Source organism: Barbus barbus (assembly GCF_936440315.1).
Source record: "Barbus barbus genome assembly, chromosome: 4".
Taxonomy (NCBI): Eukaryota; Metazoa; Chordata; class Actinopteri; order Cypriniformes; family Cyprinidae; genus Barbus; species Barbus barbus.
Window position 1 is genome coordinate 10,562,618 of NC_136732.1, and position 22,235 is coordinate 10,584,852.

General features: G+C 38.9%; 1 protein-coding gene across 2 annotated transcripts in view; it reads right to left on the reverse strand.

Moving 5' to 3' along the window:
* Window positions 1-358: 358 nt before the first annotated feature.
* LOC306869153 (uncharacterized protein) overlaps window positions 359-22,235 on the reverse strand; it is a 28,269-nt gene continuing 6,392 nt past the window's right edge. Inside the window, exons 3-6 of one of the 2 annotated variants that reach the window (XM_079415781.1) lie at window positions 12,636-13,038; window positions 11,203-11,320; window positions 6,315-6,383; window positions 458-1,615 (exon numbers count right to left, since the gene is read on the reverse strand). In XM_079415781.1, the coding sequence (XP_079271907.1) occupies window positions 6,350-6,383; window positions 11,203-11,320; window positions 12,636-13,038 (555 nt within the window). In that variant the 3' untranslated portion in view covers window positions 458-1,615; window positions 6,315-6,349. Of the gene's footprint in view, window positions 1,616-6,314; window positions 6,384-11,202; window positions 11,321-12,635; window positions 13,039-22,235 lie in introns of both variants that reach the window. The other variant, XM_079415782.1, reaches the window with a different exon arrangement.

The following is a 22,235-nucleotide window of genomic DNA, read 5'->3' on the forward strand; positions in this document are numbered from 1 at the left end:
GTGTCCTGACTCGCTCAAAGCAGTTTGAAGATGGCAGCCAGCTGCTCCTGCTGTACCCTACAGCACAAACACAACAGCATAAAAAGAAAATCGCACAAAAAGGCTTCAGTTCAGGTCAAAAAGGGATAGTTCACCCAAAAATTAAATTCTGTCATTTACTATTAAGAATGTTGGTAAGCAAACAGTTGGTGGTAGTCATTGACTTCTGTAGTATTAAAAATACTATGGCTACCACCCTAGTCAATGGCTACCCCAGCAACTGTTTGGTTAGCAACAATATTCAAAATATCTTCATTTGTGTAAAAAAACTCATACAGGTTTGGAACAAAATGAAAATGCATAAATCACCATTTTCATTCATGTCCATTTATTTGAAAGAAATTCAGTTGAAAATTATATTTCTGTTTGGTGTTTCATTAAGAACAGTTTCAGAAGTAATAATGCCACAACGGTCATTCATCAAATTCAGCTCTTTATTGATATTACAAAAGCCATTAGGGTGAATCTCACAAAACCCTATATCAAAGTCACATTTCACTGCAAAATCAAAATGATATTCTCTTTACAATAGCGCAGAAAAAAAAGCATGTACACATGGTAGCATTTGTTGTATTACCAATCATTTAATGTATCAATATTTATTACAGTACAATATTACTTTTTTAGAATGCAAACAAATAATAAAAGTTCTAAAAAAAATAGGCTTTATTTTTCTTAATGCAAATTTTAACTCATCCATTCCCTTCTGATTCTGGTATGAAATGTCACTCTTTATGTTTGATGAGATTCACCTAAATTTTTTTACATAACATCCAAAAACAATAACAACAAAAATCCACATGGTTTCTACATTTCATCATGTACATGTCTGACTCTGCAGTGCAAGCACGTTCCCATCAGCCTACGATGGGCATAGCTGTGTGTGTCCACAAGAGGGTGTGATGGTATTTCAGAAGAGCAGGGTGGGCAGAATGCGAGACTGAATGCTAATTGGCTGACTCAAGAACACAGGATGCTCAAAGGCACAAGATTATTTCATGTCATGAGAAATCCCAATTTCTGAATTTCATATTCAAATCTAGACTCTAAAAAATGCTGGGTTTAAAACAGGTGGTAAAATTTGGACAAACCCAGCTATAGAGTTGTTTTGACCCAGTGGTTGGTTTACTACCCAGAAGGTTGTGTTAAAAATTTAAGTCAACTGCTGGGTCAAAACAACCCAGTAGCTGGATTTGTCCATATTTTACCCAGTGTTGGGTTGCATTTAACCCAGCATTTTTTAAGAGTAGAAAGAACTACATAAACCTCTGGTTCCCTCCCTTTCCTTTGCAAAAGAGCTTCTGAATCGTACACTAAATTAACTATAACAATCACAGTGTTTTAATAGGCTTTTCATAGTCTAAGAGTCATAGTTGTCTATAGTTGTACCCAAGTGTAAAAAAAAAAAACGGATAAATCTTATGTTCTTTGGCATTTTGCTTAAAGAAGTTATTCACGGGCCGAAAACAAAGAAGAAGAAAGAGAAAAGCACAAAGTCACTCCTTGAAGGTCCTCAAGGTTCATTATAGGGAGCATTTTTTCCCCACTTGCTCTGACTTCTGCTTACTCAGCATCTCTGAAAAATAAAAACAAGATTATTCAGTATCATAAAGCCACAGACTCCACAATTCAGTCTCCAGGAACACACAGTCCCTCTACATACAAACACAGATGCATGAATTCACACTAGCAAAACCCCAGAGAAACATTAACCGTACACAGACTCAATTAAACAGTCTCATTAGCAACCCTAAATCAAAAAGCAAGACACTGCAGGTAAATAAGGTAAAATAATAATAATAAAAACACTTTCACCAGTTAATTAATCATTACATAAGACAATTGTTTTGTATAACAAGTTTTCTGAAATTCTACGTTTATATACAGTAGAGCGAGAGAGAGAGAGAGCGCGAGAGAGCGAGAGAGAGAGAGCGAGCGAGCGAGAGAGCGTCAAATGCAATAAACTAAAATAAATACATTTTCACCATGTTTTTAGGAATAAAATGTTAAATATATAATCAGGTGAATGATCTATGAACAAACCCATTCTTAAAAAAATCTTCAGAATATAGACAGGAATACATCTGTAATATCCGGTTGCTGCTGAAGTGGAAATTTCTGGATCATTGCAGGAGAAATGTTTTTATTTACTTTATTTATTTATTTATTTTTTAAGAAAACGGCCTTTAAAAGATGCGTGTTAGAATTTAAATATGCAGAAGCAAATAAATCATGCGTTTTAAAACAGATTTGGAGAAATGTAGCATTACATCACTTGTTCACCAATGGATCCTCTGCAGTGAATGGGTGCCGTCAGAATGAAAGTCCAAACAACCAATAAAAACCCCACAATAATCCACAAGTAATGCAAACCACTCCAGTCCATCAATTAATGTCTTGTGAAGTGAAAAGCTGTGGGTTTGTAAGAAACAAATCCATCACTAAGGCATTTTAACTTTAAGCTGACACTTCTGGCCAAAATATCAGTCCATAATCCATAATAACACTGAACTGTCTCTGCTTGTAAATGATGCTTGATTGTGTGCATATTTCTCTTTTTATTCAGATGAGACTACTTTTTCATTGGAGGATTACTGGTGTATTATTGGGATGTTTTTATCAGCTGTTTGGACTCATTCTGACGGCACCCATTCACTGCAGAGGATCCACTGGTGAACAAGTGATGGAATGATAAATTTCTCGAAATCTGATGAAGAAACAAACTCATCTACTTGTTGGATGGCCTGGGGGCGAGTAGATTAAGCTTTTTTATTCTTTACTGCAAGATGAATATATTGATTAGTGGAACAGATGAAGGAGCACGTCACTCAGCGTTAACAGCTCTGGGGTTTTGCGAGTCGTGGAGACATTCAGGAAAGATGCTTGTGGTCATGTTAGTAAAGAGCCCTACCAAACACATTTGTTTTCATGCAATCATATTTAGTATATTAGACCGTACCATTTCAAATGATTTGAAGCATGTGCTACTGTGACTTACAAAAATATTCAAGGTGACATCATGAGGATTTAATTTTCTTTGATCTTTTGCAGATATCAACACGTGACATCACATTTACACATCAATGATGCCTACTTTATTTCAAAGGATCAGAGAGAGGGTGGAAAATAGTCATATGAACTAACTAACATATGTGGACCTTACTGTATAAAAATATTTTTTTTATAAACTAAAAAAAAACGTATGATACACTTTTAGAAATAAAGTTTTTTTATTAGCATCCATGTTTCCATGAAGAACCTTTAATATTAGAAGGGTGGGAGGTTCTTTAGATTTCTTAAATGTTTTTCACACTAATTAAAAAAAATGGTTCTTTGAAGAACGGTTCACTGAAAGGTTCTTTGGGGAACAACAACAAAAAAAATGGATCTTCTAAGGAATCACTGCTTTTGGAACCTTATTTTTAACCTTTAATATTTTCTGAATGTGCTAAAACCTTGGTTTCCAATGCAGAGCACAACAATGATACACATGCAAAGATATGCATACAGGAAGTCTAAAACCAGAACACAAGACTGGAAGTATCCTCCCAATGATATTTAATTGCTACTTTACTATAATTTAACTTCAGTAACTTTTCGGTAGCCCTCATCTTCCGTTCTATCATCAAAGATCAAATTCAAATAATATCTTCTATTATTTGTTCAAAGTACAGTCAATCTCTTCTAAACATATCTTTCAGTGGGACAATCAATTATTAGGCTACTACAACAAAGCACTGGATTATGCATGCATTACTTGTGTTACGTATAGTGTATATGTCTTGCTTTGCTGGTCCTCTCTCTCTCTTTCTCTTTTGTCCCACCCTTTCTCTCATAGGACTGGATCCTACCAAAGTGATCTCCAGATCTGATTGGTGCTAATGGGACCAAGGAGACTTGTGGTTTCCTGTTGTTGTATTGCACGTGTGCTATTGTGTGTTTGCTACAGTGTGTTGTTGCTGTTAACTTGCCTGTTGATCTGTTTTGAGTTGATGAGTTGTTGTCAATCTCATTTTTTTGTATATTTTGTGAAGTATTGTAAATACTCTTAAATCACACTTGGACGCTGTAGGGGGTGAGTGCCATTTTCTTTGTAAATGTTTTCTCCGGTTTTTCATTAGATAGGGAGTAAGGGTAACATTGTATTTTTATTTTGTTTTCCTTTTGTTAGTGAATTTAGTATTTTCTGTTAGGAGCTAGCTTGGTGTTTGTTTGTTGTTTTGGCCTTTGCTCACCCCTGAAGTCGTGCTTTCACTTGTAGTTCTGTAAATAAATGTATAAAGGATCTTTGATAGTTGATTCCAGTTTATGATGCGGCCTTACCCTAGACAGGGTCGTAACACTTGATCAAAAATTCTGACATGCCACACCTCCTGCATCCTGACCCAAAAGTGGGCTTTATAATAATGCACTATAGAACTGTCCTGAGCTGAATGAGTCATACATCATTCAGAAGTTAATTTTCACAATACCTTTAAATTCAATTTCTGAAAGTGAATTTAGATTGAATTTGAATTATTGTTCTGTTTGCAAGGATGTAGAATTTAAATCAAATGACATTTATGTAGGTTTTTATTAATGTTCTGTTATTATACGAATTGCCCACAAACTTATAAAATATCAAGCATCTAATTTCCAATTTTTGGAGTGTGTCCAATTCAACACCCATTCACTCTCAATAACTAAAAGGGATTGATTCTTAAAATATGAACTTCGTCTCATCCTGATGCGTTCAATTCACTGCATGACATTTTATTTACAGTATCATTTTACAACTCTTTTTTTTGGAATGAATGGATCCAAGTACTGCAAAAAGTATTTGGACACCAAATCACATCCAAAAATATCTGAAAGTCATTTTATCTTGAAAAAACAAAACGTAAAAAGGTCAAATGCCATGGGAGCTTTTTTCACTTTTCTTCATTGACAATCAACATGATCAGCTAAAATTTCAAAATACCAATAAATAGACACTTGCACTAGTAATTCAACAGTGACATTCAGACATTTTTAAATGGCTTAGATGTCCAAATGCTTGATTATTAATGCACTCCTTCAATATAGTAATATATAATAAAACTATACTTTTTGATATGATTTTGCTTAATATTCAAAGTAGCATCATGTGTTCTCCATCAAAAGTCTTCTGACTTGCAAATGTAATTATACAACAGAATGGCTATTAATACTATTCTATATAATCAACCTATAATGCTTTGGAATGACTGGTATTTGTGAGCTCTTCCCTAGTTTTTTTCTGGAATGTGTCACAATAATGAATCCCTTGAGCTCTTGGGCCTTTTAGACAGATGCAGAACACATGTGGCCACTCGGCTTTGTGTACATAGCCCATAATATGACCAGCAGGAGATCAAGAGTTTAAATTGAGACTACTGGACTGTCCACTGGTCCATGATATTTAACCCATAATGTGCAGAAGACACAGTGATCTAAAACTCTATGAAACAGCTGGATCACAGTTTTAACGGGGTAGGTCACCCAAAAAGGATCATTCTGTCATTATTAACACTCTCATGCCACATTTTACAGTCTTTTATTCAGGGAACACAAAAAAAAAAAAAAAAAAGAGATTTGGTAGAATGTACAAGTTTCTCTTTTCCACATAAGGTGTGTGGATAGTCATTTATACAGCTAAGCTCCAAAAGCACAAAAAACTCAAAACAAAAAACCTATAAATAGGAATGCATAAATAAATAAAACAAACGAATATTGACTTTATTTGTAAATCACAATTATTTGATTTGTGTAAAGTTATTACAAAAATAGTGACAAACAAATTAATTGTTTGCACATAAATAATTTTACAAACAATAAATATTGACTTCATAAAAAAAAATTCATTGTGACTATAAATAGTGACTAAATAAATAAATATTGACTTTACAAAATAAATAAATAAATGACTTAATAAATCAAAATATCAATAAATCAATGAATTGTTGCTTAAAAATACATTTTGCCAATAAATAAAATATAAATAAATGGTAACTTTACAAATAAATAAATTTAAGATGCATTACAATTCAGATGGGTTTGAAACAACAGGGTGAGTACATGACAGAATTTTATTTCTGGGTGAACTGTTACTGTAACTCAGCATGTCAGGACAAGAATGGTCGCTGAATAAGGAAAGTGAGTGGAAGGGAAGATATTCACGTTACACCCTGCGTGTCAGCACATGGTGATGATGGGGGAGGCCGAGGGGTGAGACTGTGGGGGTGTCAGGGGTCAAACTGAAGTAAATGATACCTTACCAGTGGTCTGACACAGGCATACTGCCTGATGTTGTTTAAAGAGCTGTAAAGTCATTTGTGAACTCTATCCTGCAAAGATAAAGGGCAGGAGCAGAGGACATTATGTACAGACCAGTAGCCTACTGTAGGGTGCTGACTATTGAGTCAACTTGCTAATCTAAAGCTACACACAGTGACGTCTGCAAATGGGAACTGTAGAAATCATCTCAAATCACTGACTGAATTTACATGCACAATTGTGATCAAGTTGACAGTGTGTATGAGAATCCACCTATGATGCCTTAAATTCTGCTTTCGTAAACAGCAGCAGTGACCATTATTTTGGTTTTCATGTAAATGGCTTTTTTTTTTTTTATTACATCAAGAATGGAGAAAAACTTGCTTCAAAATATAATTTGTTGTCAGGCATTTGTCGTCAAGTTTTTTTTAAATGTATTTATTTTTATTAATAAAAATGTATATTACTTAATTTCATTTGTTTTTTTTTTAATTATTATAATTTTTTGTTGCACAATTTTTCACTCCATAAGGGAAATGACAAATATGCAGGAAATATACATTGCCATTCAAAAGCTTGGGCTCAGTACATTTTGTTGTTTTTGAACGTTCACCAAAGTTGCTTTAAATTCATAAAAAAAAAAAAAAAAAGGAATATTGTGAATTATTACAATTTTAAATAGCTGCATATATTTTAAAATGTATTTAATTCCTGTGATCAAAGCTGAATTTTCAGCTTCATTACTCCAGTCTTCGGTGTCACAGGATCCTTAAGAAATCTTTCTAATATCCTGATTTGATGCTCAAGAAACATTTATTAAAGGGATAGTTCACACAAAAATGAAAATTCTGTCATTAATTACTCACCCTCATGTTTTTACAAACATGTAAGAACTTTGTTCATCTTCTGAACACAAATTAAGATATTTTTGATGAAATCAGAGCTTTCTGACCCTCCCATATAGCAAGGATCTTCAAATGATCAAGGCACAGAAAGGTAGTAAGGACATAGGTAAAATATTGACTTCATTCAACAATTCACCCTATAGTGCCGTTTTGGGGAGTATCATGACGCATGAGCGTGCTTTGATCTGATGAATAAAGTTATTTTTGATTTCTTTGTGCACAAAAAGTACTCGTAGCTACGTAAAATTACAGTTAACCCACTGATGTCACATGGACTATTTTAACAATGCTCTAACTCCCTTTCTGGGCCTTGAACGTGTCAGTTGTGTTGCCGTCTATGGAGGTTCCAAGAGCTCTCGGATTTCATCAAAAAAAAAAATCTTAATTTGTGTTTTCCAAAGATGAACGGATTTGGAACGACATGAGTGAATAATGACAGAATTTTCATTTTTGGGTGAACTACCCCTTTAATATTATCAGTGTTGAAAACAGTTGAGCTGATTATTATTTTTGTGAAAACTATGAAGTATGAAACTTTTTTTTTTTTTTTTTTTTTTTCAGGATTCTTTGATAAATGGAAGGCCCAATATAATTTATTTGAATTCCCCAAAGTTTTACATTTTAGTGTACAGTAAAGGATGAAACCAGGTTTCATGTGATTTTCAAGAAGAAAATCACATTTTTTTTTTTTGTTTGTTAATTTTTTTTTTAACTTGTTGACTTATGGGAACCCCAGACTGGTGTATAATAAATGACTAAGCAATGCTGACATTATTTTATTTATGGATTTAAATGGTTTATTTAGATTTAGGAGTCATTTTGATAAAAGGAATGAATGAAATTCAGAAAAATAACAACAATGCCGGAGTCTTCTCTTGAGCTCTTACTCTTTATTATTAGTAGTCTGTCTGCTTACTATCTGCAAACACTTTATTTTGATGTTCATCAGACACTCTACCTATTATAAAGTACATATCAACCTATTCTACTCTAACCCTAACAGTCTACTAATAATGAGAGCTGGTTGACATGTTACAAAGTAAAACGATGTTTACACAAAAGAAAAGTTTTCCCTTTGCATTTTTGAAAAGTTTTGCGTACAAACAACATTGTCAAAACCTTTCCCGCTCACACGGATCTGTGTAAAACGACTAAAATGCTTTATTCTAGCCAGGCCAGTAGTTGTGATGTGACTAAAGAAACACTTCGCATCTGCTTTCCTATAGAATGAATATGTAATACGCATGACATCACTGTTTTTACAAATTTGTGTTTTTGTAGTTTTGATAATAGAAGTTTCAAAATCGTTTTTTAGTTGAAAATTGTCATGTAAATGCCCCCATAGTCAGTCGAATGTCTAAAGTGGGCTATCCAAATAAAGTGTGACCTAATAATTTTTTTTAGTTCAGATCGCCCACTGCTCAATCTACACATTTTGTCTAGCAAACAAACCCCACCCACCCCCACCAAAGTGTGCCTGAACCTCCCAGTCAAACGTTGAGCCCCTGCGAGCACCACAGACAGTCTGCTTCAGATAGGAGCGCTGTTGTGATCATCTCATCCTCCTTATCCAAACACCCACAGTGAGTACTGGAGTGGGTGGAGGAGGGCTGTGCATTACACGGCTACAAATGGTCCAAAATTATTAGGAGTAACAAATTTTCCTCTGACATCAAATCTACTGGACATTTTCCAAACTACAGCATACAACACAGGTAAATTTTATGTAACTAAACAATTCCCCGTCAAAAACTTTAGCACTCTAGAGTCACTAAAAAGCATCATTCTGCATACTTAAGAGGGGAGGCTTCAAATACATCACATACAAACTTCACATGCTTGAAATGCTGTTCAATTCAAGCATTTCTAGATATATATGAAATACAAAACAGTGAAATATAGTTCCTCTTCAGGAACGAGACGCTGCATCCAGAGACGCTTTGGGGAACGCCTTCAGCGTGACTGGCTCTGAATACAAATGAAATCTGTCCAATGGATGGCGGGACGTCACAGGCGAGGTGACGTAATGACCAGCTAGCATAAAAGAACGTGCGGTGAAACCGGCGTCAGCTTTTTTCTTCAGTGTTATCTGTCTGTTACTAACATGGGAGCAAAGTGCAATACAGGCGGTGTGTTCCTCCCTACAAACGTTTTTTGCAATCGGCCCTCGAGGGGGCTGATTGCCCCGCTGATCGTCCCTGGCCAGGGACGGCGCTCGTGGGGTTCGCGGCGGGATCTGAGACGAGCGAGTCTCTCTATCTCCATCCTCACCTGTCGAATCCCATGACCGCTCCCTGAGATCGGAAGCATGCCTTGCGGATACTTCCCCTCAGGCAGCAGCCTCTGCGTTTCTCTTGTCTTCCTCCGAGGAGGTTGACACGGGAAACGCCGAGCATGTTGCACCCCCTCTTTCACCCCAATATGAGGAGCTTGTGGAGTGTCATGTCAAAACGCAGAGAGGGTTGTATTAGACGTTTTCTGCGGTTTCAGACTCACCTCCACATCGGAGCCGGCCTTTTATCCCCGACGTCCACACTGAGGTCGGGGATAACATTTTTCGACCCGCCTGAAAACATTTTTCGACCCGCCTCTTCGTCCCCTCATTCGATTACTACGGTAATGTGATGGGGACGAGTGAGCGCAGTTACAGAGCGATGCTGCGTGTGGAAAAGACGCTTGCGAGCTATCTATCCCCTGACGCTGCGTCGTCTCTGAAGGCAAGGGGTACGTGGCTTATGTCTGTACACCATGGTGGGGTTGCGGGCATACCAGGCTGACCTGCTCAAGGAGTTGGATGAGGGCAAGGGATTTAGTGCGGAGGACAATCGTGAACTCCGCAAAACCACTGATTTGTCTCTCCGCGCCACCAGGGAGACGTTGGGCGATCTGTGACAGCCCTGGTGGCAGCGGAGAGGCATCTTTGGTTGACCCCATCGGATTTAAAGGCCGCGACGGTCTTCCATCTGGACGCCCCACTTTGTCTTCTGGCCTTTTCGGTGACGGGAGGCAGGCGGCGGCATTCCAGTGGTTTCTCCCTCGCCGCTCTCTAGCTCACAGGGCTGCTGGGCGAGAGCAGCCCCTGCTGCGTGCTGGCTCCTCGTATGGGCAAGCTCGCCCCCGCGGGAGAGGGGTCGGGGCGGTAAGAAGAGCACATCTCAGTCTCTTCCGCCCGGAACCGTAGCGGAGTTGAGATGCTCGCCACTAGCCGCTCTGATTACACCAGAGGCCAGTCTCGAGAGAAACTACTGAACTACTGCCATATGTCTCAGTGGGTCCTGCGCACTGTAGAGAGAGGCTACAGAATCCAGTTCGGTTCTCGTCGGCCTCAATTCAACTGGGTGAATTCCACGTTAGTGTGCCCCGAGCAGGCTCTGGTAATGGAACAAGAGGTAGATACTCTCTTAAGGTAGGAGGCCATCGAGGTGGTCCTCCTCACGAAAGAGAATCCGGGTTCTACAGCCGGTACTTCATAGTTCCGAGGAGGATGGAGGATTGCGTCCCATTTTAGATCTGCATCAATTGATGCACACGGGGCAGGGATTGGGAAGTCTGGTGCCGTGGGTATCTCGTTCCCCAAAGCGTCTCTGGACACAGCTCGAGTTCCTGAAGAGGAACGTCTCAGGTTACGCATGTAACCCTAGTTCCTCGAGGGAACGAGACGCAGCGTCGCGAGGCCACACTTCCGGCATCCCTGCCAGCGCTTGCTTCAATTTAGAAGCTGACGCCAGTTTCACCGCACGTGCTTTTATGTCAGCTGGTCATTACGTCACCTCGCCCGTGACGTCCCGCCATCCATTGGACAGATTTAATTTGTATTCAGAGCCGGTCACGCTGAAGGCGTTCCCCAAAGCGTCTCTGGATGCAGCGTCTCGTTCCCTCGAGGACCTTGGTTTACATGCGTAACTTGAGACGATTTCACTGCTGTGTGTTTTTCGGAGATGCTATGGCTTCAGTGGATGGATTGAGGGAGAAGGAAAATACTGACCTTTGCTCCTCTTCCATCTCCTCCTTGGTCATTCTCTTCTCAAACTTGGTGGTCCTCTTATTACCAGGCACGACTGCAGGGGTCTCGACCTCATCTGTCAGTAAATCAGCTGCAACATCTGAAAGACACGGTATCAGATTTAACACTTACCTGACAAAAAATTATTAAGTGGATTTATGCTGCTATAAAAAGATTTTGGTTTCAAATAAATGCTGTTTTTTTTATTTTTGTTCAAAGAATCCTTTAAAAATGTTTCACCGTTTCCAGGAAAACAACAGCACAACGGTTTTTAACATTGATAATCCCAAAACATTTATGAGCACCAAATGATTTCTGTTACCAGTCACTTTAAATGTTAGCCAAATACTTCTGTCTCCTGTCTAAGTGAGCTATAGAGGACCTCGCTTGATCTGGATACAAAAAGCAGGTGTTCGATCAGTATGAAGGTGTCTGTATCGTCATAACGGATCAGACAACAACACAGGAAGGGCAGAAAATCTTCCGTGACACTGCGCCCTGTTCCTAACCCAGATTATCATCCTACCAAATCTAATCCACTTGCAGGCCTGTCAAGTCATTGGCACTGGCAGCTAGGAAGTCTTTATATTAAACCAAGGATAAAGGCTGCTCTGCACATGCTGTTGGCAGCTGAAAACTATTTCAAACACTTTATATACACGTTATGTGCTGCTGAAACTAGCTCTGTTGCGGTTATAATCCATTAAATGACATGTTTTTGCAGTAGAGTCACTGGTCTTTTGCAAACAAGGGTTATATCTGAGCACACCAACTGATGTCTGGATGTAAACGCAGCAGAATCTGTATAACCTAGAGGGCAATGTACCACTGGGAGAACAAAGGAAGTGTGAGACCGGGACCCAGTTACACATTGGCATCAGTTTACAGCCGCAGAGCACAAAGCTCCAGTGTGCTTGAATGGGTCGCCCTATCTCCGCGAGCACTCACAGCCCTGCTCTCAAAACACTCGCTCTTATGGAGCATAATGAAACCTGCAGCTCAGAAAAAATTGACTATTTTATATTATATATTAATTATTTTATAAATGATTTAATTTATTCTAAATGTATTCCTACACACAATCAGTGAGAAGTTTCAGCAGCATTTGGTCACAATTTATTTTAAGGTGTCCTTGTTGTAATGTATTTATATATTTAAGTGCCGAGTATTTTAAATTAACAACACATACTTTAACTATAGGATTAGGGCTTGGTTTACTATTACTAATTACTGGTTTACTAATTTATTGTTATTACCATAGTAAGCATATTTAACATGGCTAACAAGGACACTATAAAACAAAGTGTTACCCAGCATTCTTCATAGGGTCACCTGTCCTGTCGATGGCAGGATTGTACCCAAAAAGAGTACAAAAACTACATACTTTTAAATTTACTGCAGAGTGTTGTCCATACCATTATTCTCTAGGACCTCTGAAATAGATTCGGCTGCTGGTGAGGTCTCAGGGACAGGCACAGGCGCTGCTTCAGGGGCTGGTGCGGACGCTGGCTCTGCGATGGGTGCAGGCGCTGGTTCAGGGGTTGGTACACAAACTGGTTCTGGGGTGGGCACTGACACTGGTTCAGGGGTGGGTTCAGATTCTGGTTCAAGGATGGGCACCTCGGGGACTGGTTCAGGCACTGGTTCTGGGACAGACTTTTTCACTGGTTCAAGCACGGACTCTTCTACTGGTGCGGCCACTGGTTCTGGTGACGAGGCGGGTACTTGCTCAGGCTCAGGCTCTGGCACTGGGACAGGCTCTTCCACAGCTGCAGATGCTACGACTTCTTTGGGAACAGGCTCAGGCTCCGGAGATGCCTGTAGAGACAAAGAAGGTGGAGAGAAAGAATAAGTCTTTTCAGCTGTTTAATGCTGTAAATATAAGGTGTGTTGAATTCAGGTTAATAGAGACATTGAGGTGGCTCGGGGGGGTGAATGACTCCATTATCTTGAACTAATCCATTGTTTATTCATTACTTTTTTTGTAGTCAAATTAAGTTTTTTTTTTTCCTGACAAGATAATGCTTGGAATTCTTTATGTAGAAAACTTATGTTTATTGTGTTGGACATCAGAAATAATATTTAAAAACAAAACATAACATCCAGGACAAAACAGAACAAAATCAAATCCAGAACAAAATCGAGGTCCGGAACAAAATTTAGAACAAACAAAACCCAGAATAAGTCAAGGCCCAGAATAAAATCCAACCCCGACTCAAAACAAAAGCCCAAACCCAACACAAAACCCAGGACAAAACAAAACCCAAAATAATTCAAAGCCCAGAGCAAAACCCAAAACAAAGTCCAGAACAAACCCTGGCCCAAAACCCAAAAGAATAGCCCAAATCCAAGGCCCAGAATGAAACGAAACCCAAAACAAAACCTATAACAAAAATCTAAATCTAGAACAAACCAAGTGCTAGAACAAACCCAAAATCCCAGAACAAAATAAATCCCAAAACGAAACCCAGAATAATTAAAGGCCCAGAACAAAACCCAAAACAAACCCAGGAAAAAGCAAAATCCAGAATACAACACAAATCAAATAAAAAATCCAACACAAACCGAGGCCCAAAATAAGAAACTCAGGACAAAACAAAACCTAAAACAAACCAAGGCCCAGAACAAAACCCTGAACAAAACTAACCAAACAAAACCAAATTAAAAATCCCATTCACGCATTGCATTCAGAACAACTAGCCACTACATTCAAACATTCATCTCAGTAGCCAGCAGCACATTCTGCAGAGCTTCATTCCCCATGTGGCTGGTGTAGAGTGCCTGCGTGACAGCTGTCATCTGCAGTCTGTTGTCCTTCCTCTCCTGCCTAACCACACACCTGTCCATGACAAGAGGACAAAGCTCCTACTTCTGACTAACCCTCGTCCAAACCCACTTCACCGCTTCTGCAGGCCATGAAAGCTCTTAACTCAGCCGCTTACATGCACTCCCAGAAGCCTGCGAGAAACAGGTGCACAAGCCTTCTAACCACCAAGTGACTTCCTGACCATTCATGGTGGTTAGGGATTGGAGGCTAATGGGCAAAAAGAACAGTGTCATAGATTTCAGATTCCATCCAAGTGAGTGCTGGAAATACCAGTTTAGTAATCCTTTTAGTAGCCAGACCGAATCTGCAGCCTCACCACTTTTTACAGGGTGGAAATCAGCAGAATAGATTTGAATTTGAAACCAATACCAATTCCTCATATGGTACTGCATATGGTACATATCTGTACTGCAGCACCACCTTACATATACAAGAGCAAGGTGGAGATTGGATTGAATTAAAGTCTGTAGGGATTAAGGTTATCCAGAGAGGTTAAATGTAGGATTAACTGTAGATTTGTGCCATTATTAGATTAGGTGACACAGAATGCCGACAACAAGCTGGTGAAAGAGAATGACAATAAGAATGAGAGCAATACTAACAGAAAGTCACTATTTTTTGAAGGATCACAAGACTATTGCTATGCAGTTTCTAAAACTGTAGATATGGTTTGGGTCCCGAGCGTTTTTGTGTGTTTTATTATCCACGTGACAAGACAGCTGCTACCAGAATAGCAACTCTATTCCCTCTCTGAAACCAAACTTTATCGCTTCAAGAATGCTGGCATCCGCTGACCACCAGCAGATGGTGCATTCCATCTCACACAAACACACAATTTGTGTGTGTGAGAGTAACTGAAGTAACCCTCAAATCCCACTGACAAACTGCTGAAAAAGATTCTGCTACTGGATTCAAGAGTTGAGAGAGAGTCAAACGCACCAAGAAGAGCAGAATCAAATGCAAAAATTTAAAAAATTAAACTTCAGTGTTTGGCTTGCACAAAGGCTGTTTCTATAAAGTGGGGCAAGGTCAATCTGGTGCTTCTAACTCACAGTCTGCAAGTACGTTTCTGCTACTGACGATTCAAATGCGAGTTTTGAGCAGTGTAAGTTAGTGCTTGTTGTTTGTCGTTTCTCCAATCACAAATGCAGACATGGTAATTGTATACTGTAAAAAGCCAGTATAAGCCATTATAATCAGTAATTATGTCCCCACTAGATGCAGCAAATGCCTCGTTTGTAATGAGTTTTACTGTCTTAGTCTCGTCGGCGTTAGGAAACGCCATCACAATACGGTAAGGGGGTGTACCATTCCTGTCACACGCTTGAGGTATTCGGCCAAATCGCAACGCACTGGATAGCTGGCCAATCAGAGCACGCCTTGCTTCTCAGAACGATGAGCTTTGTAAAAATCGACCCGTTTTAGAAAAGCGGGGCATAGAGTAACAATAATGTACAGTATGTGGAAAATTATGTTTTATCCCATCTTTAAACCACAAACACATTGCATTACACCAAATATTGTTCTTTTTAGAAATGTCATATGACCCCTTTAATATGCTGAGAGATTTGAAAACTGATGCTTTTGAACGTTATCACACGTATCCAGCTTCATATCTATGGGTTTTCATAGACCGTAGGTTTGTTCGGTAGCTCACGGAGTACGGAGACTTACTTGAGAGGCGAGGAGCTCCGAAACAGTTCAAATCGGCATATTAGGAAGCTCAAATAGCATGGCTGCATCAACAAATGTGTTTTTATATCAGTTTTGCATTTGTCAACACTATCGGGTAGGTTTAGGGTTGGGTTTGGTTTGGTTTAAGGCACATTTCCAACACGATAGAACATTCATTTTTAGCGACAGTCCCCGGATATTTAAATTCTGAACCGCCACATACGTACCTATATCAACGTAATAAAAGTGCCAGGGTTTACGTATTGAACCCGTGTTTTAGCGCCACTCAGTGGACATTTCTCTTTGAAACTACAGCAAAACATGCAGTAGGCACGTAAAAACGGTCTCGCTAAAAAGTGCCCCCAGGTACATTTATGCCATGAGACCAGATTGCAATATAGAAACTTGGCACATTAAAAGAAACATTCCAGTTAAGTTCTAGCATCAACATTAAAAAGTCATGCTGTTGATTACCACAGAAATCAAGCTTAATTCACACTTCAGTTTCAACAAACAATCAGAATAAGATTCTTCGAGGCACTGCAATGTACTCTATATGGACTCTATAATTCTCTATAAAACTCTATACTCTATAATTATTACCCTACAACAACTCATTATACATTTATTATAACATTCACATAGTGTTCAAATTGGGATCTGTAATACATTCTAAAGCTTTAAAAAAGAAGTCTCTTCTGCTCAGTAAGGCTGCATTTATTTGTACAGTAAAAAAAAAAAAAATACATGCCTGATTCAAGAAGGGGGTCTCAAAAATGGCCTAAAAATATTATTTCACTAACTTATAAATTTTAAGTTAAGTTGTGCTTTGTTGGTATAATGTCTGATAAAATGTTCAGTGCTATGTAAATATTTTTAAGTCGTTTTGCAATTTATTTATTTTTTATTTGAAAAGCAGGACAAGAGAGTAAAAAGCACATTCTGGCGATTTAATTTATGCAATGGTGAAAAATAATAAGCCTACATTGGTATTCACCGTGTTTGGTATTCAGCCTTCGGCCCAGTTTTTCATTTTGTTCGGCTTCGGCCAAGAATTTTCATTTCGGTACATCCGAAAACTAGTAAAAAACCCAGGGGTGTTATAAGCCAGGGTGAAAAAAATATGTCTTTAGATAAAAATACTGATAGATGGGGCACCTCTGATAGAGGGAGGAAGGCTATTCCAAAGCTTCAGTCCCGCAATAGTGAAAGCGTGATCACTACGATTTTTAAGTTGAACTCTAGGGACAATGAGTAGGCCAAGGTCACAAGATCTCAAGATTCTAGATGGGGTATACGGAAGCAGCAAATCAGTTATGTATTGAGGAGCCAGGTTATTGAGGGCGTTGTAAACAAATAATACGATTTTAAAATCAATCCTATACTTGACAGGTAGCCAGTGTAAGGATATTAAAATAGGAGTAATATGGTCATATTTTCGCTTCCCTTCAAGCAGTCTAGAGGCTGCATTCTGAACTAACTGAAGACAAGAAATTGAAGACTGAGATACAAAATACAAAGTGTTACAATAAATCAAGCCAAGATGATATAAAGGCATGGATAGCTGTTTCAAGATTTTCTCTAGATAGGAAGGGCTTAATTTTACTGAGAAGGCGAAGATGGTAAAAACATGGCCTAACTACAGCTGAAATCTGTACATCAAACTTTAAACTGGAGTCAAATAAAATGCCTGTAAAATGTTCCTGGCACACTGTGTATTATATGAAGTGAGGAAGCCAAGATCAAAATTAAAAGCAACATTTTCCCTAGTACCAAACAAAATTTCAGATTTGTTTTCGTTCCGGTGTAAGAAATCTAACAATGGCTGAAGTGAATACTTATTACGCTGTAGAGGAAGATAAAGCTGGGTATCATCAGCATATAGATGGAGACACCATATTTTTCAAAAATAGAAGCCAGGGGGAGCAAATACATTGAAAACAACACAGGCCCAAGGATCGAACCTTGTGGAACACCACAACCAAGAGTAATGTCAGTAGAAACGCAACACCCTATTTGAACAGTAAAACATGAAATTTACAAGAACTCGGATAAACCATATATTGTCGTAGTCCTGTGTTTATAAGTCACGTTGAATCAATGAAAGCAGTTCCATCTTCTGTTTCCTGGAACGATCTGCGATTACCTTTCTTCTGTGGTGCATATTTGGGGTTTCATTCTTCAGATGGAGACTTACTACTGATCACAGGACTGTGCTTCATTGAAAGATACACATGACAATCACAGCTTTTGCCTAATCGTGATTTAATTTCGATTTAATTCCGATTAATCGTTTAGCCCTACTTTACATCACTCTATACAATGGATGCAGTGGGGATTTCTTTAAGACTGCAAGGGAAGCTCGGCTTCCCCTATAATGCCAAAAAATTAATGGTCAAATATGTACTATTGCGTTAACATTTTATTGACTAAAAATGTGTTAGAACACGTTCATCTCGAAAACGAATTCGTTCAGAATCAGCTACATATAGCAGGTGACTCGATTTCCTTCTCATATATTCCTGTAGCGTCACAGTGTATTTCCCTGTTGAAGCCTAGCGTCCATTGACTTCAATGGGGCTGCTTTGAACAGTTTTTTTCAGTGCTTTGAAACTAGACGGTCATTGGATAAATGCTGCGATTATGTCCCGGCCCCGGATGCTCAGCGTCTCTGGGGGTGACTGGAGGAGTGGGTTGGCCTGGACTCCGGGCTTCTGCGTGATGATTGTAGAGTCTGTCGAAAGACTGCATCTCCTTTTGATTGACAGCGATTTTGTACTATAAAAAGTCGCTGACACTGAAGCTATTCGAGCTCAGTCCCATAGTGGATTTTGCAAGTGTAGTCAAAAGACAAACTGCTGCAACCCATTTCTTGATATTTGCTTGGCGAAATTGCTAGCCAATTTTCATTATACATTTCACACAATTATACACCACATTCCTTGTTTCAGTTTAACCCATTTCCCACATTTCCTCCGTCGAGTTTAATATCTTTTTTTAGATCGTTTGTTCATTCATTCATTCAGTAGGCCAGGCTAGCGTCGTAGGGGTGAACTAGCCAGCTAGCAAACTGCACACATAGGGCAGAATTTACGTATAGATAAATGGACAATTTTTATGATGTAGGCCGAAAATGAGCTTCCCCTCTTTGAAAAACCAGCAGCCACCACTGGATGGATGGCATGTACGTAGTGATGTGAAGCTTGTAAGCAGCTCCTCTGCCATAGAAACCCATTCCATGATGCTCTTGCTGCACAGTTGTGCGCTGATATTAATGCCAGTGGAAGTTTGTGACTCTTCAGCTATGGAATCAGCAGTGTGTTAGTGACTTTTATGCACCATGCACCTTAGCACTTGGTGTCCTTGTCCTGTAACTTTACATCATTTGTCTCAAACTCAATTCCTGGAGGGCCACAGCTCTGCACAGTTTAGCTCCAACCAGCTACAAATCACACCTGCTTGGAAGTTTGTAGTGATCCTAAAGACCTTGATTAGCTGGATCAGGTGTGTTTGATTGGGGTTGGAGCAAAACTGTGCAGAGCTGTGGCCCTCCAGGAATTGAGTTTGAGACCAATGATTGAGTTTGAGACCAATGCTTTACATAGACTTCTGGTTTGGACTGAGTTGCTGCTGTTCTGAAACGCTTCCACTTTCCAATACCACTTACAGTTGGCAAACAGTATTGACAATACTTCTCAATATAGTGTATATTGCAATAAAAAAAAAAATTCACTTTTACCATTTGTTTTCCTTTTACAGATGGCGGGAAACTTATGTTATAATTTAGAGCATAAATTCTGACACTACAGATAACAATTCGATTTCACAGTTGTGCTGTTTTAAAGCTAGAACTATCTATTTGACTATATGAAATCAACATTTCAATATTTTTTATTCCAAAAAAAGTTACCTAATGTTACGCAGCTCTCTGTCCCCTGACATAAACACAAAGGTGGTGAGGGAATTAGGGCAGCTTGAGACGGATTCTTCCTCGTGGTGATGACTGCCAACAGTCCATTAGCCCCTGATGCTCTTAGAAAGCATGAAAAACCTGCGAGGATGTCAGATGGCATATGATGCCATCTCAGGCTTAACGGTCATCTCAGATCCTCTCTCAGTGGATGACGGGAAATCTATATTTGATGCTTCCACATATGGAGGTCAGAGTGAGAATACATGTGACGCTAAATTTGATAGATCACCTAAGACAAACAGATCATGAGAGGATTTATAGAGACTTTATGCTTTTTACTTGTCCCTGGAGTCATATATATATATAAAATGAACTGTTAAAGTAAACTGTCAAAAATATATTAAATGCGTAGTTCTGACAGACACAGAAACATAAATTGTGCCTCATTTCATTTGATGTGCAGGATACTTTAACAAAAAAAAAAAAAATTCCCTTGTAAATATCAGTTACTCATGTAAAGACCTTATTTAGCCTACATGTTCCTCACTTCCTTATTTCCATATTTCCAGCAAGAAAATAATAAAGATGTATTAATAATAATTTGAGGCAGTGGGCCAAAGCATCTTTACTGGAATAAGCTCTCATTGTTTCACTCATTTACGGAAAGCATTTACACTGAATTAATTCACCACAAATTCAAATTCAGCTCTGCTTTGAATTCTTACAAAAAGGCCATTGTGTCATAAGGTCATAGTCATCATGTGCAGTCAGTGCCTGCCTACTAGCATACTGCACTGCACCATTGTTTAGTTAAGAGACATCACCACTTATGACTGAAAGGGCTTATAACTGTAGATGTGTTTCTAAACTTTAATGACTACTGCCTTGGAAAAGCTGTGACTCCAAACCAACATCAAAGAACTAGCGGCGACAAAATCCGACTGTGCTGTCGCCTCGCATTGCCTGCGTCTGGGCCAAAAAGTTGCGCTTGAACACACTGCAAAGACTAAAGCCAACACGTCCATTCTGTGCCTATACATGAGGAAATAACTGGCTAGAGAGTGGTGATCTGGTCACCTCATGAACCAGAGTGGTTTTAACTGGGTCAGTTTTATAATGTAGGTTCAGTTAATGAATTTTAATAAACATCAGTTGGAATGTTATATGGAAACTTGGCTGTATATTTCATATGAACATTAAATGTGAATAGAGCCAAATATAACACTCAACACCTACTCTAGACTGTACACCTCAAACAAAACTGTGCTAATAAACCTTAAAACCTTAAAAATGCTCTTTATTTTTCCAGAATTCTTCAACCAAATGTTCATGTATACAGTTCATTGAGGATATAAAAACATTAACGTCCCAATACAACCGGTCACAATCTTAGGATACTAATTCCAGTTAAACTCACACCTAGAAGAAATCAATCATGCCCATGTTTGTACAGATCACTGAAAAAGGAAGTTAACAGTAATGGGCCGAAATTCCAAACCAGCAAAGTCAGAGGAAAGCCTGACGAATCAGCAGGCAGATGGACGGATTCCACAACAGACTGCTGTTAGGAGCCTGACTGGCGTGGAGACAGAAACAAAGTGCTGAGGAATGTTTTTGAGCGCTCGCCCTGTTTCAGATGCTCATGGTCCGCATATTCAACGGTGACGTCTTTGGTTTTAAGTTAACCCTGCAGTTTAGTCACTCATTCACATGTTATGTTCCAGCCAAAATAACAGACACAAGCTTTGCGTTGGAGGACTTTGCTGTTTTTTTGTTGTTGCTGGTGTTGAATTGTTGTTGGCTGCACCTCAGAGCAGATTGGTACAGCTTTCCTCTTTGAGGTTTTCCCTCTGAATACACATTGCCATGTAAGGAAGGTAAAACACTCCAAACAAAGGAATCTTGAAGAGCTGAGAGTTGGAATTGTGGGAGAAAGAGACCGAACAGGAACTTGGGAAGAAAGATAAACTGAAAAAATTTACGCAATTAACCAACCCCTGAAGCAAGTGTGATTTAGGTCATAGGCTACGCTTCACTTTGAATAGTGTTCAAGTAATTGTCATTTTTGGACAAATTCCTTTATTTTTAAATTCTACTTCCTCTAACTGGTCCAGATGCTTAAAAAAAAAAAAAAAAAAAAAACACACTGCATACTCTGTGGCATTGGTTTACCATCCAAAAGCAGAACAAAAAAAATCTGATTATGAGGCAAAAATAGCAGATAAACAATGTACGGAGTCATGAAGGAACCAATTAGGAACCAGTTCCTTAACACTCTCTAAACCTGCAGTCGATCCATAAGGCTCAGTGCAAAGAATTGTGCAATTCAAGCCCTTCTTTCTAGAGATTAACTCATGTCTTTAGGGACACAGAGGGGGGTCTGAAAGAAAGAATCATGCCAGGTCAACACGTCTAAAGGTCACAGAGCCAAAGATCATGGGGGACCACAGGGGTTACGGAGTTTAAAGTCAACATGAAATGGCATTCTCAACCCATTTTACTTCCAAATGTGACAAATGTCCAAGTAAAACAAGAGAAACAATTAAATGAGAAATAGACTTTTGGTTATCATCAAAGTTTGGTACAATTTTCAGGTTAGAG